The 25,880-nt window shown below is 37.0% G+C and overlaps 4 protein-coding genes and 1 non-coding gene across 5 annotated transcripts; 2 read left to right on the plus strand and 3 right to left on the minus strand.

Moving 5' to 3' along the window:
• Window positions 1–1,919: 1,919 nt before the first annotated feature.
• LOC140794601 (heat shock cognate 70 kDa protein 2-like) lies at window positions 1,920–6,437 on the minus strand. Its single transcript, XM_073146699.1, has 2 exons — window positions 6,086–6,437; window positions 1,920–3,837 (listed from the first exon to the last, which is right to left on the minus strand). Exons 1-2 carry the CDS (start codon window positions 6,297–6,299, stop codon window positions 2,102–2,104), a joined length of 1,950 nt encoding a protein of 649 aa, XP_073002800.1. The 5' UTR covers window positions 6,300–6,437; the 3' UTR covers window positions 1,920–2,101.
• Window positions 6,438–8,079: 1,642 nt separating this feature from the next.
• LOC140780283 (RING-H2 finger protein ATL16-like) lies at window positions 8,080–8,601 on the minus strand. The gene has a single exon (XM_073125713.1). It carries the CDS (start codon window positions 8,599–8,601, stop codon window positions 8,080–8,082), a length of 522 nt encoding a protein of 173 aa, XP_072981814.1.
• A 4,097-nt stretch (window positions 8,602–12,698) lies between these two features.
• LOC140780481 (uncharacterized) lies at window positions 12,699–15,347 on the plus strand. The gene is made up of 2 exons (XM_073126067.1): window positions 12,699–14,958; window positions 15,054–15,347. The coding sequence occupies exon 1, from the start codon at window positions 13,209–13,211 to the stop codon at window positions 14,775–14,777; it is 1,569 nt and encodes a 522-aa protein (XP_072982168.1). The 5' UTR covers window positions 12,699–13,208; the 3' UTR covers window positions 14,778–14,958; window positions 15,054–15,347.
• A 1,825-nt stretch (window positions 15,348–17,172) lies between these two features.
• LOC140798183 (cysteine-rich repeat secretory protein 55-like) lies at window positions 17,173–18,404 on the minus strand. The gene is made up of 2 exons (XM_073151948.1): window positions 18,020–18,404; window positions 17,173–17,703 (listed from the first exon to the last, which is right to left on the minus strand). Exons 1-2 carry the CDS (start codon window positions 18,346–18,348, stop codon window positions 17,256–17,258), a joined length of 777 nt encoding a protein of 258 aa, XP_073008049.1. The 5' UTR covers window positions 18,349–18,404; the 3' UTR covers window positions 17,173–17,255.
• A 4,928-nt stretch (window positions 18,405–23,332) lies between these two features.
• On the plus strand, window positions 23,333–23,530 carry LOC140780820 (U2 spliceosomal RNA). The gene has a single exon (XR_012107582.1). It is a non-coding gene; the product is annotated as a U2 spliceosomal RNA (small nuclear RNA).
• The last annotated feature ends 2,350 nt before the right edge of the window (window positions 23,531–25,880 follow it).

Here is a 25,880-nt window from a genome sequence, read left to right on the forward strand (position 1 = left end):
TCTCAATCTCTCTCAACTTCTCTCACGCAGAGAGTGTGTAAGGATGGGATTTTGCCAAGCTAATCGTAAAGATTCAAATATGAAATCTCTATAAAATGTTATTAAGAAAATAAAAACTTTTCCAGCTCAAATCATCGTGAATTCCTCTACAATGCGTGCTGCATCAACTTCTTGAAACCCAAGACTAAGTATTGGCACATAGTTTTAAGAACTAATATATAGTTCTCAAAATACACAAGAATTTTGAATGGGATATAACTCCCTAATAAACGTCGGAGGAGAACATGAGCACCTCCCCTAATTTCCTTCCTCTATTTCTAGCTTTGAGATCTTAGTTAAAAGAAAAGATGAAGTATACTGTGCCCTGCAACACGAGAAAGAACTTAAAAGGCCTTTTATTTTACTAGCTCGGTCATCATGATGTATTAAAATGGAAGAATGTATAATAGGAAAATAGAGCCTCTTTTGGTTCATATATAAGGTTTTCTTATAAGTAGCTTTACGCGCATCTCTTAAATATAAATTATTATAATTTTACTTATATTTTGTTGGGATAATCTAAATATAATTATTCATTATGTGAAAAAATAATCCCTTACCTCTTAAATAGACCGAAATGCCCTCCTCTGGACACATAGTAAAATCACAAGTGGGCATTATTTTGGCAGTAGTACTTCCTGTTTTGAAATGTATATATATATATATATATATATATGATTTGCATATAAAATAGGTACAAAGGAAACAAAATAATGGAAGGATGCTTTTTGGCGAAAATTTAAAAATATTCTGGGCTTGCAGTATACTGTGCCTCTTCTTCTTTCTTTATGGTACCGCAGGTCCGCAGGCCAGAGTTGATGCCATATTACTACGGTCATAGAGAGCTTGTAAATTTCTCTCCAAAGAAAATTAGAGAGCTTGCAAACGGGATTGGAAGCTAAATTAGCAAAGTAATTATACTTTATAAATGAATGAAACCTGGCACTGGACCTTTTGTAAATAGTATTATATGTATATTTTCATCTATATTTGGGCAACGAGTCAGGTAGGAGAAAGTAACTTTATGTCTATAGTTGTGATCTAAGTTTGAATTGAAATCATTTCACTTCCAAGTGATTTAGAGCTAGTCCTTGATGTTTATCCTTGATACTCCTTGATGTTTGACCGGTCAAGGGGATTAAACCTAGGACAAATTATCCCCTTCTATTCCCAAAAGTAGCCCTACATAATTGCAATATTCGACATGTATGATAGAAAAAAGATGGAAAATTCCATGGATTCATTTGCAAAATGGCTATCATTTTCCAAGGGGATTAAGGATCAAGCACGTCAGAGATATTATTCCGTAATACATGTGATTCGCCTGATTTATACTTTGCACGGCAGGATTAGTTTTACGTTTCAAATGTTGAATTGGACAATTGCAAATTTGCGTGATGACTCAGAAGATGAAAGTGATTTTGGGAGAGAGAGAGAGAGAGAGAAGCCAAGAGGAATTTGAGTTGCTTGATTAAGATACATACATGATTCATTTGGCCATCAAGTCGATGAGGCTATAGTGACGAGGACTACGATATGATTCTTAAAAACAAGGACTGTAATTGAAAGTTTCTGAATCTTATGGCCCAAAACAAAGAATCCTTGTTGGTTGGTGCTGACTATGGACAAAAAGGAAGGAACAAACTCACATATCGCAGTAAACTTGAGCTATGAAGTACTAATGTGGAGTAACTAGAGAAGATATTTTGAGAAGGCATCCAAAGTAAAATGTGAATCCCTCCAAATCCAAAACAGAAGAAGATAATGCACGGATAGGCTCGAGTTAAAATTAACCCTCCAGTTAGAGATCGCCGCCAGTAGTAACTGCCCAAAAAATATTAAACACATGGCAGAGGCAAGAGATGATATAAATCACAGAGTTCCAAAGTAAACTTAACCTCACATTTGAAATGAAGCATCCACAGAATAGGAGAGTTCACCTAAATGTTTTGGCCCGCAGTATTAAGGCCAATACTAGCCAAAACACAGTACCAGACCCAAGTTTGATGTTCCGACAAGATTTCAGCAGGAAAATATTCTGGAAATAGATACAGAGAAGGAATTAATCAACCTCCTCAATCTTTGGACCGGCACCACTGCCACCAGCAGGAGGAACATCGTCTTCGTCCATCCCACCAGCCATGTCACCGCCAGCACCTTGGTACATCTTGGCAATGATGGGGTTGCAAATGCTCTCCAGTTCCTTCATCTTGTCCTCAAACTCATCAGCCTCTGCGAGCTGGTTACCGTCAAGCCACTGGATCGCCTTGTCGACTGCATCCTCAATCTTCTTCTTGTCAGCGGCAGGAAGCTTGGACGCAATCTTGTCGTCCTTAATGGTATTCCTCATGTTGTAGGCGTAGTTCTCTAGAGCATTCTTTGCCTCCACCTTCTTCTTATGCTCCTCATCCTCTGACTTGTATTTCTCAGCATCATGCACCATCTTCTCAATCTCCTCCTTGCTGAGCCTGCCTTTGTCATTGGTGATGGTGATCTTGTTCTTCTGCCCCGTGGTCTTGTCCTCAGCGGAAACATTTAAAATGCCATTTGCATCGATGTCAAAACAGACAGTGATCTGTGGAACACCCCTAGGAGCAGGGGGAATGCCAGAGAGCTCAAATTTCCCAAGAAGATTATTGTCCCTGGTCCTGGCCCTCTCACCCTCATAAACCTGGATCAAAACACCAGGTTGGTTGTCAGAGTATGTGGAGAACACCTGCTCCTTCTTTGTTGGAATGGTTGTGTTCCTTGGGATCAACACTGTCATGACTCCTCCAGCTGTCTCCAGACCAAGAGAAAGAGGGGTGACATCTAACAGAAGGAGGTCCTGCACCTTCTCATTGCCCTCACCACTCAAGATGGCTGCCTGAACTGCTGCACCATAAGCCACGGCCTCATCAGGGTTAATACTTTTGCACAACTCCTTTCCATTGAAGAAGTCCTGCAATAGCTGCTGAACCCTTGGAATTCTTGTTGAACCACCAACAAGGACAACATCATGCACAGTGCTCTTGTCCATCTTAGCATCCCTCAAACACTTCTCAACAGGCTCCATACACTTCCTGAAGAGGTCCATGTTGAGTTCTTCAAACCTGGCTCTTGTAATGGTTGTGTAGAAATCAATACCCTCATATAGTGAATCAATCTCGATTGTGGTTTGAGCAGTGGATGAGAGAGTCCTCTTAGCCCTCTCACATGATGTCCTCAACCTACGAAGTGCCCTCGGGTTTCCACTGATGTCCTTCTTGTGCTTTCTCTTGAACTCTTGGACAAAGTGGTTAACCATGCGATTGTCAAAATCCTCACCACCAAGGTGAGTATCACCAGCAGTAGCCTTCACCTCAAAGATACCCTCCTCTATGGTTAGCAGAGAGACATCAAAAGTACCACCACCAAGGTCAAAGATGAGAACATTCTTCTCACCAACACTGGTTGCCTTCTTATCAAGACCATAAGCAATGGCAGCAGCAGTGGGTTCATTGATGATTCTCATGACATTAAGGCCAGCAATAACACCAGCATCCTTGGTTGCCTGTCGCTGAGAGTCATTGAAGTATGCAGGAACAGTAACGACAGCATTCTTGATGGCAGAACCAAGATATGCCTCAGCAATTTCACGCATCTTCATCAAAACCATAGAAGAGATCTCTTCAGCAGCGAATTGCTTATCCTCACCCTTATATTGGACAACAATCATGGGTTTGTCACCAGGACCGGCAATAACTTTGAAGGGCCACAGTTTTATGTCACTCTGAACAGATGCATCAGTATATCGCCTGCCAATCAAGCGTTTCGCATCTGGAAAGCAAATAAAGCCTACATAAGTATTTGCACTTCTTGCAGCCACAATGAGTTCAGACATAAGCTAGATAGTAAAGAGGAATATCCCAAACCGCAAGAGAGCTAAAGTAGATATAACGGTTTGCTTTGACTGAAGCATTTACAAGGTAGTGCAAAATGCTTTTACAACTACTGCATCATAATCTGTAAACTCTTACCATCTATTATACAATAGTATATTTGAATCTCAATATTCAAAAGCTCAATGCAACAGTGCATCAACTTAGCACTTCCTGCAAGCATTGCATCATAAAAAGAAGAGTTCTTGCAACTGAATATATGGAAATTATTTGTTCCATAACATAACCACAAGCTGGACGCATTAAACTACTTCTTGGAATGTTATATTTACAAAGAGAAGCTCGTGGTGTTACTCTCTACCACTGTAGATAGCAGTGAACCTTCTGTCAGAAAAGTAGACAGGAAAATAAAAGATGTGACTAGGAATCTCTAGACCTGTATATAATCTTATCGAGTACTTATTATTTATCCTTATAAACAGGGTGGGAGAACAAAACATGTAAGAAGAGTCAAAACTACTCAAAATCATAACCTAGTCTTGTAGAGATAGCCAGATTCTTTCTTCAAACAGGAGGAAAATGAACACCTAACCTACTAAAATTGTACAACATAGAGATCAGGAAAATAAAAAAACTTGGGAACACATGCCATGCTAATAGTAAATTTCCCATCGTCAGAAGCACTCAGTATGCTGCAAGAAATACCATTATGCTATAGTAGAATTTTGAGATAAAAAAGGAAGAAGAAACCATCTGAGATCCACATACTATTAGGAAAACAAATTATAAGTAAAATCAAAATTCTAATAATGACAAAACAGATAAACAAAATAGGCAAATCATAGTCCTCATTATAGCCTATGAATCTTAGTCATAATCAAGTACAACATCATAAACCAGCTTGACCATTCGATCCTGTATAGGTAGTCGTCATTAAGCAGTTCAATATAACCCACGCAAGCATCATTATGGGCAGCGAAGAGGATAATGAGAGACATACATGTCAATCTTGATTAAAGATCTATCATATAAAAGAAATAGTGCTTTACATTGATCTATTTCTCTTCTAGTAAGCAATGTTTAACAGGATAGAGGCAACAATAATGAGTTTAGATCCAATAATGAGTGAGTAAACTTTGTAAATTTCCTTATAATATGTAAAAGTATTGTTCTAGAATAGCTAAATTGCATGCCATTTCGAATTTCCCAAAACAATGGATGTGTCAACTAGAAGTAAGGGTGAAAACGGATCAGATACAGATCGGATAGTGCTCAACCCATATCCGGATTCATATTTTTAATCCGGATACGGATTCGGATACGGATATTAGACGGATAGCAAAATTTAAAACCATATCCTAACTAAACGGATACGGATAATTTTCGAATAGAGGATCGAATCTTAAACGGATATTGATTGAATTTAAAATAATTATAATATTTTTATTTATATATAATTAACACAAAATTATTAAGAGTTTTACGATAAATAATTTTTTTGTATGTCAAATTTATAAAATTAGAGAAATTAATCTCTATAAATAATATATAATGTATTATTAGTAATAATATTAATATATACTATTTAAATAAGCAAATTAAAAACTGTAAATCATTTTTAAAAAATATGCGGATAAACGGATATCCGATATCCGAATGCGAAAAATATATCCGACCGTATCTGAATCCGTATCCGAATTTTTTTCAAAAAGTCTATCCGGATCCGAATTGGATAGAAATTTTTTTTCCAAATCCGATCCGAATCAGGTCGGATAGCGGGTCGGGTCGGAGTTAATCCAACCCATTTTCACCCCTAACTAGAAGTCATTTATCAACCCAAGCTATACCTAGTCTTCAATTAACCACCATCTTGTCAAATTATCAGCACTAGCCAATAGCAGGGGAAAAAGCATGATTTTAAAAGAAAAAAGAGTTCTTAGAGCACTAAAACAGTGAAACAATTGTTTTAAATATTTGAAAATATGAAGCTAGTGCAAAATATATTATTTGACCTTGTAAAGCACCGGAAATACTGAAGAATCGCAGTCCTTAAAGCAAAGCAGATTATTCATACTAGAACCACGCAAATCTTGATAGATCTACGTGCAGCAAATGAGATCACTCTTATTCTCAAAGTACACCAACAGATCCAAGTGTAAAATGGCACAAGAGAAGGGAGATCTCACCAAAGACCGTGTTGATCGGGTTCATGGCGACCTGGTTCTTGGCCGCATCGCCGACGAGGCGCTCGGTATCCGTAAATCCGACATAAGAGGGGGTGGTACGATTACCCTGGTCATTTGCTATGATCTCAACGCGATCGTGCTGCCAAACTCCGACGCAGGAGTAGGTGGTGCCGAGATCAATCCCGATCGCTGGGCCTTCTCCCTTCCCCGACATTGCTAAGATTGGAGCTCGGAAAGATCGCCAAGGAAGGGAGGAAGGAGAGATCGAAGAAGGAAGGGGCGAGCAACTAGATTTTACAAAAGAGGAGGGGCTATAAAGCAGTTTGCTAGGGTTTCTACTTTCTAGAAATTTCAAACGACTTAGTGTTAGCCGTTCGATACATTTGAACGATAGGAGATTGGGTGGGTTTGAGCGGGGAATTTAATTTGGATTTTGGAGTATGCGATGCCTTTAATAAAACGAGTCTCACTAATATTTATTTTCTTTTCTTTTTTGAGGTCAATCACATCAGCCAAAATATAAAAAAAAAAAATAAGATGAAGGTTTGGCTCTAGGGGTGAAAACGGATAGGATACAGATCGGATAGTGCTCAACTCATATTCAGATCCATATTTTTAATCTGGATATGGATTTGGATATGGATATTTGATAGATAGCAAAATTCAAAACCATATCCTAACTAAACGGATACGGATAATTTTCGGATAGACGATCGGATCTTAAACGGATATTGATTGAATTTAAAATAATTATAATATTTTATTTAGATATAATTAATACAAAATTATTAAGAGTTTTATAGTAAATAATATATAACGTAGTATTAGTACCAATATTAATATTTACTATCTAAATAAGCAAACTAAAAACTGTAAATCATTTAAAAAAATATGCGGATAAACGGATATCCGATATCTGTATCCGAATCCGATCTGAATCGGATCGGATAGCAGGTCGGATCGGAATTAATCCGACCCGTTTTCACCTCTATTTGGCTGCCATCCGTCAAAACAACTTTGCCCTTATTAGCTGCTTAATCCGCAATAAGATTATGTTCTTTATAAATATAAAAGAAAATTATAATCTCAAAATAAATAAAAATGACTAAAAATTTTACCTATAAAATTCCTTAATCTCCAAGGATCACGATCTCTCTTCCTCGAAATCCAAACAAGTTCAAGAGACTAAATCACGGCGATCACCTTATATGGGTGGGCTCCCATGGTGGGGAGCATCATATTTCATTAGATATATGAGTATAATTTGTAGAATTTCATTCAAATTAAACTTTCCACCTAGTATTTTTTTTTTATTAGTGTGATTAAAGTCGTCAGATATATACAACTAATACATTAGCACGCATTGGACAATTGTTCGTATATCCTTTTAAATTTTATATTTGTGTATATATTTTCTTTATAAAAATCATGCTTCTAAAGCTTAAATTTTTATTGTATATATATTTTTAAAATTTTTTACATAGAAATTAAATTTTGTACTTGCGTAACAAATCCAATAAAATCTATTAATTTTGTATAAATATTAAGATTGAACGGTCCTTATATAAATCATGCACACACTTTATTATAAATATGTGTATTTAGCGTAGAAAATCAGTTTCTAAGAGCTTAATTTTATTATTGTCAAAATTTAATTAAATAATAGATTTTTAGAAGTGTATATATTTAAAAAAATTATAATTTTTATTGTAAAGAAAATCAAGATTTAAGCTCCAGTTTTATCTTTCTTAATATTTATACTTCGGTCCATAGTGTACTTATATTTGGTTTTCCTCGAGTGTTCATCTTACTGCAGTTTGAAGTCCTGCTTTGCCTCCTAGTGGACTCTCTGGCTCTTTGTCTAACCATTACTTCACTACATGTAACACTTAACATTTAGTCAAACCAAAATTTTCCTCATCAAATAAAGTCGATAAGAAGCTGAATATATATCCTTTTCTCAAACTTCGGTAATTACTCATACAATTGCTTATCTACAGAATGACAACTATCAAACCAGCCATGCTGCTGGTGCTAAGATGATGTCCTTCTCTGGATTCAGCATCATCATCGTCAGCAGCAGCAGCAGCAAGCTCACGCCGCAATTGCGTGGGCACGACGACATTAGCGCGACAAAGTGGACAATTAGAGTGAGAGTAGAGCCACATATCAATGCAAGGAGGATGAAAGGAGTGCTTGCAATCCGGTAGCTGTCGGATTTCCTCTCCGTCGACGAAGTCCGACAAGCAAACCGAGCACTCCTGCTCTTTGCCCTTCTCTTTCCAATACTTGCACGCTGGAATCTGCTTTTGGATTGATTCATTTCTGATCCCCCCTGACCGGAGGAATAATCTTCTAATGGATTCAACCGCAGCCCATCGAGAGAAGCAACCAACCATGATCATGTTGTACGCCACCAGCAAGACGAAGACGGCAGCGGTGGCCACCAAAAAGTAGTAGTGCTCGGACTGCCCGTCCTCCTTAATTTGAGATGGAGATGGTGGAGAAGATGCCATGGAACAACTAAACTTAAACTTTCTGTGTCTCTGAACTGGGAGAGAGTTAAAGAGATGACAAGAACTTATATAGATTATATTAAGATATGAAGAAGGTTAGCTTGCAGGCGTTACGCAACTTTAAAAATTAAATTTTGTAAGTTGTTTGATTGAGTTCGCTGAGATGTGAACTGCATGTAGGTTATATCTGTGGCTCTGCTGGTTTTAGAATTCTGCCTGCAAATTTTGTAAGTATTCTGTGCGAGATGTATGGGGACAAATTGAATCTGGCAAGTTCGTCTTTGTTAAAATGACTCGTAACGTCAAGAAAGACAAAGTCTTGGATTCTTTGAATTGGCAACACTCGATAAAAATCGCTAGTCGTCATCACTGATCTAAGGGACATTGTAATTTTTTTATTTATTTTTTCGATTTATTAGATTCAAAGTACGTTTCAGTATAAAAGTTATTGCTTTTTTCAAGAGAAAAGTCCATACGCAAAGTTTTATTTTATTTTAAGAAGATGCCTCATTACACAACGTGATTGAGAGACTCGGACAAAACTCTTTTAAAACAAACTCAACAACGCTTCGTTATAACAAAAAATAAAACTACAAAGTATAAACTCACCGATCATATTCTAAAAGCTTATCTTATTAGAGACTCTTTTAAATGATAATTTTTATATTATATATATATATATATGATTTCTCGCTCATTTTCACAAGTAACATATTTTAATAAACCTAAGAAGTGCACTTACTTTAAAGCGGGTGGATGTTTTTATATTTTAAATAATATATGAGTCTAGTAAAATTTTAACTCAGGACCGTTGCTCTACTAAAATATTAATTTACTATCTATTACAAAACGGTGATTTTTATATTTTAACTATTATTTTTATTTTTGGGCTGAGATATTTTGATAAGCCTAAAAAATTGACTTAATTAAAATGTGTAGAGATTTTTTATATTATAATTAACATATGAGTCTAACATGATTTAAACTCATGACATCTGCTCTGATACTATATTAATTCTCACCTATTGTCACTTAACTAGGAGAGCGAAGAGGGGGCAAAATGACGAGAACCCTCAAGAGAGGGGAGGAGAAAATCGAAACTCTAACAAAGCTATCTCTGGGTGAATGGAAGATTCAATTGTATCCAAAAGTTAGTTAGTGTGGATGAGCATCACATATATATTGTCAGGAAAATAATTTGTGTAGTTTCCCTTTAAAATAACTATCATGCCCAAAGATCCAAACAGGATAATGTTTTCCTTAGGATGGATGGAAGGTTGTCCCTATCTTCCCCATCACTATCCTTCATAAGCAAACAAATGTCAAGGTCTCTGCCTAAATGCTGCTCCACATACTACTTTTCATCTAAATGGTGGCAGAATTTTCTCCCAAGATAGCTACCCGAGACAAAATTTGCAGCAACTTAGAACGCAACCTTTTTAAATTGACATCCAAATATCATTTATATCTCTAGAGGTAATGCGTCAAGAGTCTGAAAGCCTTCAGTGACGCATTTTATTGATATAACTGAGTGGTCCTTTTGCCACTGGAAGAATGCAGCGAAGATTACTGAAGCAATCTGATGTCAATTCTTGAGTGCTTACCTTTTCCTTCAAATCTAATCCTATGGAGGTGTTCTCCTGGTAAGATTGAAGTTTCACTTTGGCTCTATTAAAAATCATATTCCAGGCGCTATGAGAGGCAGGATGTTGCAGCTACTAATGCAGTTTATTTATCAGTGCCATGAAGGCCAAATTGAGAGAAGTTGGTCATGTGAAGAAAAGAAGTTTACATCCAATTGCATTAATTAATTCTAGATATTTTATTGTTATCCTTGACCTACTTCAGATTATTGAAAGGTTCTTTAGCCCATCAAATTTAAAAACTTTTAATGGGCTATATTTTTTTCAATAATTTATCATGATTGATGAATTATCACTGATTGCTCATAGGACTGAAGTAGACGACTAAGACAAATTTTCTTCTCAGACTTGCTGAAGTGATTCTATTATCTTCCTCAATTCTATATGATTATTTTCTTAGCAATTGTTGAGATTGTAAGTGTGAAAAAGCAAACAATTAAGCAAAAAATTAAGCAAAAAGAAAAGAAAATCTAAACCTACTGCTTGCATTGCTCAAGAACAAGTGAAATATACACTTGGACATAAAACAACTTCCCTTGCCAAATTGTGAGTCTTTTACTAAATCCTTTTCCACTTCACATATGGCTTCATAGTAGCCTCATTAGATAAACTAAACAGACAAGCATTTAGTATAAAGGAGCACACTGTGATCTCAAAATGACAGCTAATAATGCAACTTAATCTGATAATCTTCTGCAAATAATTGCTGACGTACTCTAATAAATAATAGGCGGCAGTCAAAAATAGTGTTACTTAAAAGTAGCACTGCCATTAAATTAGTCGTGACTATTCCATCACACGACCCTTGAGGGGGTCAAGAGCCAGGGAAAAAAATAACCCCATTAGAGATCTCTCTTCAAAAACTCTAAGTTCATTTTTAGAATAGATATTTATATTTATTATTCTTCTTAAAATAAAATTTTTATTATATAAATAATATTTTTATATTTATTTTTATTCTAGAATAAAAATCTAATAATTATCTTTGATATAATATAAAGTGAAAAAAATTATGTTTAATTTTTTATAAAATTTTCATAAATACTATTTAATTTAATATAAAGTAAGTTGATGGGATAGATATCAAAAGTAAATTAATAACTAAGTTGATGTGTTGTATAAGATATAATTTTGATAAATAATATCTACTTTAGAATGTATTTATTATGATATTTACCTTATTTTAAAATAAGAAGTTGTTTACTAGAATAAAAAAAAAAGAGTTCCTAAAGTGAACCGAGGCTAAATTTATAGACTTACTTTATTCTTTAATAGATCATCAGCTTGTAAACTGATTATAAATTAAACAAAAGAGTTAGTTCGAATGGATCTAAACTATAAGCATTTAGTAAAAAAAATCGCATAGGACTTCTATCTTAGGCTAATAGAGCCCGCTAGATCTGCTAGGGTTCAGAGTCTTCCTCCTCTTATTGAGAGAAGCCTCTTCCCGCCACTAACGGCTCTTTCCCATCTCTCATTCCTTTAAAGGTCTTTCTCTCCTTTTCTTTTCACTTTATCCCCTTTCTCTCGTCTTTCTTCACTATTTTTCTCCATCATCGTCATTCGTCTCGTTATTTCTCATCTTATCATTATCCATCTTGTCATCATGTTTGTCTTGTTATCCCTCATCTCATCACTATCCATCTTGTTATCGTCTTCTTCGCAATATCCTTCTCCAAGTGCTTCTTCTCCTTATCCAATTACTCTAGCTCTTTCACTTCCTCCCTAGTCGCCACCATCGGCATCCCTATGTGCTTGGCCCTCTCCCTAGTTGCCTACCAAGTTTCACTATCAACTACCCCCTCATTGCAACTCCTCCTTTGGCGCTAGTGGTGGTAAAGATAGAATAGAGTTTGTCGAATTGGACAGGTGCCAAGCTTTGCCATCGATCTACCAAACTCGGTGCCCAATTAATCTCTTTCTTCGACAGGAAGGTTGTGATGCCACTTTCCCCTGTCTCTTCGCCATCCATCCATCTCATTGTTGCGTTGAACTTGTTAGAAGTCCTAGTGTGTCTTTTGGGCTTGATACAATATAATATTGTGCTATTGATGTTGGTCGAGTTATGGAGCTTGTTCCTTTTATTTATCAGTAATTATCTGTTTTTCAATAAATGAAAATGGGCTTTCTTTTAAAAAGAAAGAAAAAAAGAACATTGTTGGCTTGTACCTTTGCTAGTTACAATTACAAAAAAAAATTTCATGTAGGGTGCTATATGCAAATTCTCCTAATACCAACAAATTGGTTTCACGTAGAGAGATTTTTATGAGAGTTGGAAGTGACAATAGAATGGTGAGGAGACGACACCTCATAGACAACTCCGTTACCGTCAACTAACGGCGAGTTCTGTCTCGTTCGGCTGGTCCAAACCCACGGTTTTCTTAGACGGAACTCCGTTACCGTTACGCCTTCTGCTCCTCTTCCTTTCCTCTCCATCTTCCCGTCTCCATTATTCTTGCGGCAATGGCGACGGTGGGAATCCTCGAAACTTCGAGAAGGATCCGCTTACCTGGAGTTCCCTAGCCTTCCCCTTGTCCTCTGGAAAGGTAATCATCCGGGGTTAGTTTTAGGGTTTTGGATTCGTTCTGATCTTTTCATTCGCTGTTTTTTGGATTGTTTTGGAGGATTTAGAGTGATACTTTAGTCGTTGGATCGTTAAAGTCATGTTTTTGTACGCGTATGATCTACCTATTTAGGGTTTGTTCTGATTTATTGGGAAAAGGAAGGATTTTGTTGTGTTTTCTTCTCCTCTTTTGGAGGGAAAAGTGGGGATTTTGGTGGTGTTTTGGTGAATTGTGAGGGTCTTCTATGGTTATGGAGAACTTGTGTTGCAATTTGGGAAGCAGGGGAGAATTAGGGTCGGTAGAGAAGGAGGAGAGGAGGAGGAGGAGGAAGAGGAGGTGAGAAAGAGAAGGAAAAAAAAATAAAAATAAATAAAAAGAAACAAAAGATCAAGAGTGAGCCATGGGAGAATCCCTTATCACCTTGTCCATGGAGAACCACCAACCCTCCACCCTCCTCTCCATGGACACCGCCGGTGCCTCCGCAATCTCGACCATCAACCTCTACGAAGACTATGGTCGAGAATTCTTGATCCAGCGGGAGCAGACTATGCTAACCGGACCGCCGGATATCAACCTTCCCCTCTCTGCGGAGCGGTCACCACCCCTCCAGCCATGGGGTGCTGACTCATGTGACATGCTTGAAGTTGGCCTCGGACCTCAAATTTGTGAGTCGGAGGTCACCCTTAGCCTCCCCAAGGTCAGCGGTAGCAACAACAGCAGCATCAGCATTGGCACCCGCAAGTGTGCTAAGAGAGGGGACAGTATTTGGGGTGCATGGTTTTTCTTCAATTTCTATTTCAAGCCTGTGCTTAATGAAAAATCCAAGGGAAATGTTATCCGGGATGCGAATGGGATTTCAGGCTTTGATAAGTCAGACATTCGGCTCGATGTTTTCTTAGTCCAGCATGATATGGAGAACATGTATATGTGGGTCTTTAAGGAGAGGCCCGAGAATGCTCTTGGAAAGATGCAGCTGCGGAGCTATATGAATGGGCATTCACGCCTTGGCGAGCCATCATTTCCATTTGGCGTAGATAAGGGCTTCATCCGGTCACACCGGATGCAGCGCAAGCAGTACAGGGGTTTGTCGAACCCCCAGTGTATCCACGGGATTGAGGTTGTAAGTTTGCCTACTTTGTCAGCAGTTCCTGAGGCTGATTGGAAGAAGTGGGTTGAGTTCACAGGGAGAGACCTTAATTTCGCAATCCCAGTTGAGGCTAGTGAATTCGGGTCGTGGAGGAACCTTCCCAGCACCGATTTTGAGCTTGAGAGGCCACAACCTCCATTGAAAAGTACCTCACATCCCCAGCAGAGGATACTGCTTAATGGATCAGGTCTCAAACTATCAACACAACCATCAAATCTTACTTCTGGAGATAGGATGGACCTTTCCCCTTTGTGCAGCAAACGCAGAAAGGATTTCTTTCCTAATGGAACTGATGAGGACTGTTGCTTTCCTAATAGTTCTTATTTAGAGAGGGTCCAGGACATGGATATTCATGTAGCCGAACCATCATGGGTAAATGATTTTAGTGGGGTGATGAAGCATGCATGTGGGCCTGTGACTGCAGCAAAGACAATATATGAGGATGAAGAGGGGTACTTGATTTTGGTAAGCATGCCTTTTTCCAATCTACAGACCGTGAAGGTTTCTTGGAGAAATACTCTTACTCATGGGATAGTGAAGATATCATGTGTCAGTATTGCTCGGATGCCTTACCTAAAAAGACATGATAGGATGTTTAAGCTGACAGACCCTTCTCCAGAGCATTGCCCTCCTGGCGAGTTTGTCAGAGAAATACAGTTGGCTACACGGATTCCAGAAGATGCTAAGTTGGAAGCATACTATGATGAATCTGGCACTGGGTTGGAGATAATGGTCCCTAAACACCGTGTTGGAGAAGAGCATGAAGTTTTTGTGTGTGTGCGCCCGAATCTTCTTGGACCTAATGACCTGATGTTAATTTGAGAGGGCAATGATTTTGTTCCACTAACTCAGTATCAGAAAGGCTATCCACAGGAATTAACGTGCATCCTTACAATGCACACTTCCTGTTGCAGCTTAGTTTTGCCGACTATTTTGGTGCTTTCTCATGAGTGATTGAAATTTAATACCAGGATCACTCTGCAGCTTTGTAATAAAGAAAATGGTAAGATTTACAGCACATTTCCCTTTTGTCTGTTTTTACTCTGTTTGTGTGGCTTCAATTGTGTTTACCTTTCTTTCTCTGCTATCATATTGCAGGCAAAACTTCTTGCTTCTAAGTGGCCTATGGATGTATTGGCAGTCCTGCCAATTTCTACAGAATATGACAAGTCAAATTTTGTATAGACATTCATGATTAATTTGTATTAAGCAGGCTTGTTAATGTTTTGTTGGGAGTCTTGAACAAATTGTGTTTTCATTAGCCTGAAGTAGCAATTGATGGTTCTGCAATTTTGAAATAACTATTTGTTTAATAGGATTTTGTATTTGTTTTACACTTGAATATTGTTTTGACTTGCCTTGTAAAGGACCTGATACAATCTTCTCATTTAAGCTCCCACCTATGCATTTTGACTATTAATGGCGCTCACATATGACAGATGAGCTTCCACAGGGTTTTGCGTATAGAATGCTGCATGTTTTTTTTTATGTTAAGGAATACTTGGCTCTAGTGAGATCTGCAGTATCTAAGATTTGCTGCTCTTTTGCTTTCAATAGTATCATACTGTATGAAGTTATAATTTGCATCACAGAGCATTCATATACTTGGGAAGTCTAGTTAAGATAATAATTGCCTTGCATATCATGCTGTTCTTGGTTGGGTTGTTGCGTTGCATATACAGGTATTACTGGTGGTCGTCCTCTCATACTAACTAATTGCGAATATCTTTCCTTCAGTTCTGATATCCCACAACTATGTGAAAGTTAGTGTAACCTATTAGCTATCCATTCATCTCATCTGTTGTGAAACTTCATGTGCTAAGTAGATTCATACTCTTTTAAGTGATTCAGTATTGTAGTCTTTTTTGTATCAGTCCCTTGACTTGCATAGCAAAGCCATTTCTACCTCAAAGTTTATCTTTTTCTTTGGATTTTATCTTTCTTGAGAGAATCTTGATATGCATAATTGCCTCCATGAAATATCATATATCATCTAAGTTTTCTGCTGGTTGTATTCTTTTTGCAGAACTCACAATGCCTAACTCTTAGTATATATCTGCAGCTTTACTTTGAATGTTTCATAATTTATTTTGAGGTGCTTCTTGGCTCTCAAATACTGCAAGATCCACTTGATGCCGTAGATGATGTCCATATAGTGCTGCAAGCCTGTTTCTATATCATCTAATACCTAACTCTTTTCATGATTGGTTATGCCCCAAAATATGCTGTTTTCTCTTAATCAGTGCATTTTACTTCTTAATCAAAATTATGATTTGATGTCTTTCTTTCTATTTGCTATTGTAAGTAAGAAATATTTATATTGCTCGAAATTCTTATTACATAGGTATATCACTGAAATCATATATGATACTGCTGCTAGATATGTCATATGTCCATCATCTGGTATTTTTGATGAGATGAGAAACATATCTGCATTATATATATAGAATCTAGAGCAAGCAGAGTTATGTGTAGCATTTTAGTAGAATGAGCAAGAATTCTTAATGAGGGCTCTTTCTAAACAAATTGGAAATGTATAAAAATCTTTATATATATATATATATAAATAAAAATAAAAATCATTAGGCTAAAGAGATGGAGTAGTCTTTTATCTAAGAAATTTTACATAACGCCACTGGAAGTCCTTTATTTTTTAACTTCTAGGAATATCATTGTGGTTAGTGTTTAGCAAAATATTTGCAGAATATTCATAACAGTGAGTTGTTAAATTTAACTGATAAATGTAAAGGTCTCTTAAAATTTATTAGTGTGTAAAATATTTATTATTTTATGTTTTGTTTGGATATAATCTTTTTTCTTGTATTATGATACCGGGTAACATTTTAAACTATTTTAAGAAATTTATACAAGAGCAAACTAGCTTTTTTGTCATAATTTAAGTTCAATTTTAACTGCAATTAGTTAGATTTAAGAGATGGAATAATGATTTTGAAAGAGACTAATAAATTTGGTGACAATTATAATATTTTTTTAAAAATACAATACCAATTATGATATTCTAAGTTTTTAGTGGCAATTATATAATAATAATGTTTCTTTATTGACTATAGTCTTGGAGTACATAGCTATAACTCATGCATTTTTATTTAGGAGCTACTATACTAGTGGACCACATTTAACTTTGTCAAGACATGGAATTTTATATGCCATCACAAACAAACATATCAAACCGATGACATACGACTCTAATGACATCTTCACATCCAACAATCCTTTTTTTTTTTTTTTTAATTTTAATGTCCAGAGATACACAATTAAAACACAAAGGTCCACCATGATCTATGGATATAGGATGAGCTTGGAATATTGACCAACTTGTACATTATCCTTAACCTTGTAAAGTGGGAAGTAAAATGGATATATCTCATACCGCAGCATGCAACTACTATAATGAACTTGACACCCTTGCCGGAATCGGCAGTAGTCGGCGAACTTCTCCTCGGCCGACGACAAGCACTGCGCGCAAGTTAAAGGGGGAAGATCCCTCGTGCACTGAGCAAGCCCGTAGATGGTCACGTACGGCGTGAAATCTTTCTGTCCCCGCCCTAATCCGCCGCTCCCCGGGGCGACCGCCGCTGCCCGTACCGCAGTCATCAGCTTCCCTACCTCCTTCTCGAAGGTCTCGGGATTCGTGGCGTTGTCCACGTTGATGTAAATGACGGCGTACCCGGTGTCGGACTGTCCTATAAAATTGGCATTGTCGTAGCGCATGAAACAGTAGTCATACCTGTCAAAATACAAAAGATTGTATTTGTCATTGAGATTTCATCCATTTAAATAGAATAGAAGCGTTAAAACTAATGCTCCTTTTGAGAAAATTAGCTAGGTGAAGGAGAGACATTTTCTTATATAGATTGATATTTTTGAAAGGAGAGAGAGAAATATATATTTTATGTTCTCCTTCTTCTTCTCATCTTTTCTCTCTCGTTCTCATCGTTCAGACAAGGATATATAGCATCACTCTTAGCGTAAGTAAAATCTAGATCTATTGTTCAGGTAGCTTAATAAAGTTAATTTTAAAGCATATGATGAGTTACACGTACCAAATCCTGGCATCCGCCTGCCGGGGGCAAACCGAGGGGATCTTCTTCGCCGCGTCAGTGAGGCACGTCGAGCAGACGTCGGCGCCGACGTCTCCTCTGCACTGCGCGAGACCGTAGATTTCGTCGCCGCCCTGGCCGGCGGAAGAGATGGCGAAGCCACCAACCGAAGCTTTTGAGACTAGATCAGTGAGAACCACAGTGATGCGAGTTGATTGAGTTGGGCTACCGTTGAATGGAGTTTCACAATAGTAGCCGAGGGGATCAGTAGAGGAGCAGAGAGGAATCAAGAAGAACAAGAAACAGAGGTGGTGGTATAACATTATCGCCATTGCTTATTCTATGTGGCAAAGGTTTTTAATCAATTGCATTAATATATATATAGGATAGATAAAGAGATGGCAGGGAGGTCGTCATTTGAGCGGTGATTAATCCACCAGATTTAAGTGGGAGGGATAACGACGCCCGTGGTCAATAATTTTGGATGATGTTTCGTGCTCTCGTCCAAATTTTTTTTGTTGCTAAACCGTACAATTTGTGGATAGACATTGGTCTCGCCTGTGTGTACCGGATCGTCTGCAGCCTCGAATCCACAAATTCCCCCCCGCTGGAGAAGCTTTAATTATCCTTATAAAAAAAAACTTTAAGTTGGCAATAAGATGCTGGCCTAAGGGTACCAAATGTTGATCCAATCCGATAATACGACTCTTATTCGAATTTAGGTTGTAAATATATTTATATTAGTGATCCATTTTGACCAATTTAACTTGTTTAAGTACACGGGGACGGTTGAGTAAATCCTACCCAGCCTCACTCTCACAATCTCACTCCCACTCACTTAATTGCCTCCTTCTCATTTTTCTAATATGTAAACACCCAAGTAGGGTTTAAAAAAAAAAAGAAAAAAATCATGCATGATGGGCACGACGCGACCGGCCATGCTGTGACCGACCTCGTGCTCAGCATGCCATGCATGCTGTGGCACGGTGGGGGTGCCACGCACCTATACCGAGCCACTCTTCTCCACACCGCGGCGACACGTGGAGGTGGGACCCAACCCACCGGCCACTCCGCCGCCGCCGCGTGATCTATTTTTCCTCTCTCTAATTATCTCTCTCCCTCCCTCTCTTCCTTGCATTCTCTCTCTCTCTCTCTAGCTCTCTCTCCCTCTAGCCCACAAATAGTTACCGACCGCCGGGAAGAGTCGTCGGCCCTTTTGTCTGCCAGTGAGTTTCTCTCTCTCTCTCTCTCTCTCTCTCTCTCTCTCTCTCTCTCTCTCTCTCTTGCTCTTTCTCTTTGTCAGTTGCCGTTCGAGACGCAGGAGGTTTGAGCCGCCGGCGAGAGGCCGACCGCTGAGTGGCCACCAGCGGCCGTACCCCTCCCTTGTAGCCCAACCTTCTTCCCCGCTTTCTCCTTCTTTCCTCTTAGACTGCACCTTGCAAGTGGTGCTGGGCTCGGCCCAGCACCCTTGCAGCGCATGGTGCTAGGCTCGGCCCAGCACCCTACTGCGAATGGTGCTAAGCTGAGCCCAGCACTGTGTATAGTTTATATAAATATATATATATATGCACATTATTTATTTCTAATTATATTTGATTATGTTATTAATTATTCAATTAGTTTAGTTAATTTAATGTATTTAATTTATATAAATTAAATATAATTATATCATAGTTAGTATATAATTCTAATTATATCATGTTTAGCAAAATACCTGCAATATAAATTACTATTTTAATCCTAGGTAGGTAATAATAATTATTAGGGTTATGTACGTATATTCTTACGTAATTATTTGCAGTAACTTAATTCTTATTTTTTTAATTATCAAGGAGAATAATAGGCAGATGATTATGTTTTAAATACACTATTAAATAATATAATTATGGTTAATAAATAATAAAACAAATATAGAAATGAAGAGTACATAATTACAATAAGAAACTATCTTTTTGCCGGGTTAATTTTAATGAAGAAAGACTGACATTATTTGTTATAAATAATTTTAGATCCCAACCCCCATGTTCAAGACTCTGTGGACCTAGCTATCGAGTCTTGATCGTTGTTCTAGCAACGTGAACAAGTGGTTGTTTGGTATTTGCAGTGGTGGTGAGTGGTGGTGAGTAGTCTTATCCCCTAGACGCCTTTATCAAATTATGATATATTATATCTTATGTACATGCATGTTTTGGCCTCCAGCATGATTATATGATTTTATATAGAGATAATTTCAGTCAAGCATATTTTATCATGCATTTGATTAGGCTGATCTAAGATATGAGTACATTAGTGATATATAGAGATGATTATACTATTATGGTTTTATGTCGAGATGATCTATATCATAAGTATGCATGTGATAGACTAGCAAAAGTATATATGTGTTAGATACATGGTTAGAGTCGGCATTGCATCATTTTTCTCTTGACTTCTTTACCATCTAAATTCCTGAGTTGTATGGTCTATTATAGTACTAGATATATGCATATAATTTATCATGTATAGGAAATCATAAAAGTACATGTGTATGTGATGTGATGTGATATGATGTGATGGTTGAAATGGTATCTGGTCCGGACTGGTATTGAACATACTCTTAGCGTATGACATGATATAACTATCATTGATATACCCTTAGTGTATGGCAATGTATGATTACTTTCTTCTGAGATACCCTTAGCGTATGGCATGGTATGAGTTATTTATAGAGATACCCTTAGCGTATGGCAGTGTATGATTTATCTACAGAGATACTCTTAGTGTATGACATGATATGCTCTGAGCTTGTGACATAATTTGTATCGAGTTTTGGGCCGGGTACCGTAGTCCAACATGATGTATGATATTCAGAGTTGAGACATATGATTGTGATAGTGAGAGATATGTGGATTATATTTGCCTCTGAAATATACAATTATCTAGTGGTTAGCATGCATCATGCATCATCATTGATGTGACTAGTATTATTGGATCATAATTATTATACATGATATGTTGTTATATTCGGTGATGTTATATGGTAATTTCATCATATGATATATTTTTGGTTGAGGATATAATATGCCCATTCATATATATATATATTATTGAGGATACATATATACATGCTCATACATGGTATCATGCTGCTTTCTGATTCATATTATCCAGTACATTATTTACTATCTATTTGACAACATTGATTCAGGGTAAGATCTAATTATTGAGCATTTAGCTCATGACTCTCTTTGTTTTCTCTTTTCCAAAAACTCAGGTGAGCAAGTGGAGCAGAATACTCCTTTAGAGATCTTGCTAGTGGGTGAAGAGTAGTGTGTGGTTAGTGTTTTGTGCTAGATGAGTTATCTTATTTGATGTATTAGTAGATATCCTCCAAAGTGTGTCTTTATCCTTGTTTTATATTCTAGCAGGTGACTTTGTACTTGTATAATGATGTATATACCACCGTTGTGTATATGTTATGGTGAAAAACTCTTGATGATGTGTTGGGGCCTACGTGGGGCCCAAGTAGGGTTATCCGTGTGTTGTTGATAGTTAAACTTGTTTTATTCTTAGTTTAGATGTTGTGAATAAATTTATGATGTTGATACATGTTTATTTGATTGTTAGTAACTAAGCAAATGGTCAGGTGCCATGCACGTGCTATGTGAGCTCGTGCTATGCACGTGTTTAGGGTTGTGGGTGCTACATAATCTCTTCCCTCTCCACCCTCATCCTCTCCCACATGCCACAATCGCCTTCGTAGTCCCATCCCCACCCTAGTGTTCTCCCCTCTCATCGACCTCAAGAGCAACCTCTTCTTTAACAACATCCTCGCCTTCCCCTCCTCCCACCGCTACCTCCCACTCTCCTATAACCACCTCTTCGACTGCATCGATCGGGTCCTACCCCACTTGTCCAGCCTCGTCTTCCTTAACTCAGCATGAGCAACCTCTTCGACCACTTGCCGCCTATCTCGGCCCACCTACTGCTCTCACCAAAAGACTAAGGTTTCAAGGACAAAAGAAAGATGAGATGGCGATATGAAAGGCAATTGATAAATAGATAGAGAGACCTAGAGATCTAGGGGATGCTAGAGAAGCTTCTCCTTGCATTCGCCATCAACCACCATGGGAGCCAAAGTTGGGACTCCGTTGCAATGGTGGTCCACTCAGAAGCCTTGCCGTTGTCACTACCGATACCTCGACCTCTGCACTTTGTCGACTCCAACGATGCCTCCATAGCTGGAAGTCGAGCTGGTTATATTTCATGTTAATATTACTATATAATCCCGTAATATTATAATTATGCTAGATTTGTGTTGTGTTGTTTTTCTTAGTTTGGTTAGAAAATTATGTATATATTATAAAAATCTTGTTGTATAAGTTTTTATAGTAATCTTGTAAATGGGTTAATTGTGTTGTATAAAGAACACAACTCGTTTACTAAACGTATCAAATGGGTCATGTTGTGTTACCTATTTAATAAGTAGATCGTGTTCATATTTAGAAATTTTGACTCATTTAATAAATGACTTGCGTTTGTGTTTGTACTATCTTGACCTAACCCAAACTCGACTAATACAATCCAATTGCCACAGCTAAATGTACTTTGACAACCAATTAAAAAGGAGAAAATTATAATTTAACCCCTTCAGCGTTCTAACATATATTTTTTTTCTTTTTATTTTGCAACAACTAATTAGGAAATTAAAATTTTTTTTTATGAAATTCTTGTTATATTATGCTTTTTCCTTAATCTCAATCATTCTCAGACATTATAACTATAATATAAAAGACACAATGATTAAAAGTGTGACAGTCTTAACAAAAAAATTTCTGTATCTATAGTTGGACAAAAAATCTAACAGTTTCATATAAATTAAAATTACAAGAGAGTTAATAGCATAAATAAACGCCTAAGGAGGCACTTTATAATTTGCCTAACTATAAGTGGGAAATATATATTTCATCTAAAAAAATTATGAATTTTACTATGCTTATGAAGAAAAGTAAAAAGGGTGAAGACAAATTGAAGCTACTACAAAATGGGAGTAGAATTTAGTGATTAGGAGTTGATGACTTGGCTTAAGTCTCAGAAAAGCTTAGAAACTATTTGGTGCAGTCACAGCTTTTTTCCCCAACTCTCCCGTGAGTAGAATTTTACTATGTTTTTTTTCTCATTAATCATAGAAACAAGGGTGTTGTTTTAGAACAGTTAATGGCAAAATGGGCCGAATTAAGAAAAAAATAATAATGTTTTAGTCCCACATCGACAAGGAGAGAGACAAGTAGAAGACTGGAGTGGTTTAAGAGGAGAGGGAGTGGACCGATAGAAAGCATACCTTTCTCGGCCTTTTGGCTAAGATCAAGTGTAGTATCTGTTCTTATCAGTTTAATATCTGATACGTGGGCCATCGGCCCACCACGATATTAAATTAATTTCTTTTGGGGAGGGCCCACCTCACGGTAGCTTGCTACTGGGGCCCTCGAGCGTCGCCCTTGCGTTGCACTACTGCGCGGGCCCGGCGCACCCCCGACCAATACTTAATTTTTATTATAAACTTTTGGAAATTGGGGGTCTTAATTAGAGAAAGCTCTTTCAAAATTATCATTTCATTAGTTTAGTTATTTATGAAGAAAGTAAAGTAGATTTAAGTTTTCTCAATTCACCCTAATTTGCTTAATTTTACAGATGTCACCAGAAATATATGTAATTAAATAAATATATAGAAATATTTCCATCATATACATATCATAAAGTATTGACAAGTAGATTATAATCTTATAGCACTGCAATTTTCAACATGGGTTAAATGTTCAAAATGTAGTGTAATATATCACTAATTTTATTTGTGTGAGTCCGAGTGCTAGAATATAATTCGTATCGATGGGGGTAACTCTTTGTTCCCATGTTTTTTTATCACACCTCAGAACTGGGATTAAAAAAAAAAATATAATAACCTTCTTTATCATTTTTTTTAATTTAATTTTCATATGACCAATTTGGTTGCTAATTTTTAAATTAATTAAGAGTTTTATTTTTTATTTTTTTTATTTATCACAATAACTAGACAAGATGCTAATGCTACCATAATAGAGCAGCCAACTGGGCTGCTAAAAAGGGTGTTAAGTTTAAGTTTGAATATTCTAACATTCTCCGATTTAATATTTCAAACAACTGAAAAAATTTGTAATAATTTTATCTCTAAAAACTAAATTTAAAATTTTTTTTAATGAAAAACTCCTAGGGTGATAATTCCATTATTTTCAATCATATTACAAGCTTGATGTAGAAAGAACTCGGGATATATGTTGAAGTAATCACACTATCAATTTAATAAAAAAGCAAAGATTAAACCCAGTGGGCGTACAAAATGTAAGGGGAACAATACCCAAATTGCTCAAGAATAATAGGCTAACTATGTCATGAATCCTAAAGTTGTGTAGCAACAAAATCCTCTATAGAAAATAGAAAAATAAAACAACAAAGAAGACCACTAAGGCTCACTAAAGTGGAGCAGTTCAGCATGGCAGATGACAGACGAACACTCCATTGCTACTTGGTTAATGGCACATGGAACACATACTGATGACTAAGTGATGGAAGGCTTTGGGGGCATTAATATGAGAAGATGGAGATGATAGAGTGAGGATCATAGAGGGTTCAAAGAACATGGCAATATCGTCAAGCTTTGGAGGAGCTGATTGTAAATTCCCAGCATAAGAAAAATAAGATTCATCAAATGCTACACTGCGAGAGATGCACAATCAAGACAACAGAAAGTCTTTATTGGAGTGAGCTGCTGTGACCAATAAAAATACAAAAAAAAGGTAGCGTTGTAATCGCGCATATAAGAAAAATATAAACAACAAAATGTACAAAATAAAGAATACTGATGAGGTTTACTAAATTCTGACTCACCCACGACGACCAGAGTGGGGATTCAATTGATGATGAATGTGGTCGTGCTAAATGCCTCAAGCCTTCAACCTATAAAGACATTGACAAATGAGAATAAAATAGTATGGTAAAGATTAGATTTGTGTTTCATTAGATAGAACCAAGTGAAATGGAAATTGTTGTTAATAAATATGACATAGTAGCGAAAGCCCAAGGTCGAGGAAATTGGTGACATACCACATAAACCACAATGTACGATATCTATAAATTTATACTTTGATTGTCATCACAATGTATGATTCCCATTTGATAACCTGAACATAGTGTGGGAGAAGGTAAAATAGAGGTGACAGATAACAAATCATCTTTATTCAATTGGTCCATGGAGAATATTATTTAAGACATAATATAATGCCCTCACCTTGCACGGTCACGTGTACGCCCACATGACACGCACGACGCACGAGACAGGATGGGCGGGGCCCGTCACGCATATATTTAACCTATGCTTACATAATCCATCACAAAATAAGACATGACATCAGCAACTGTTAACAAATTCATATATAAATCTATAATAATCATACTAGACAGCTACATTAATCTAGCAAGGCCCACATAGACCACGACAAACCATCACGTACAACTAAAATTATTGATACATTAGTACACTATAATCCAACCTGTATTATACAATTCATCGTTTAATACAATAGAGTACAAATATCAAATAATAGCACAACTCACTTTTTATATACTATCATCTATACCGTCTCGCATCTACAGCTCAATTCATGATCGCTCTAAATATCTTCTCAAAATATCTCAAATAGCTATCATGTCCTACATATCTGAGAGGGTTAGAAAAAAAAAGAGCTATGAGCTAAATGCTTAGTGAATAGACCTTACCCCCGGGTCAGTGATGCTAAATAAAAAGTAAATCATGTATTGGATAATATAAATCAGAAATAGCATTATGTCATGA

This window comes from Typha latifolia, chromosome 1 (assembly GCF_019914945.1).
Source record: "Typha latifolia isolate L0001 chromosome 1, TyphaL0001v2, whole genome shotgun sequence".
Lineage (NCBI taxonomy): Eukaryota > Viridiplantae > Streptophyta > Magnoliopsida > Poales > Typhaceae > Typha > Typha latifolia.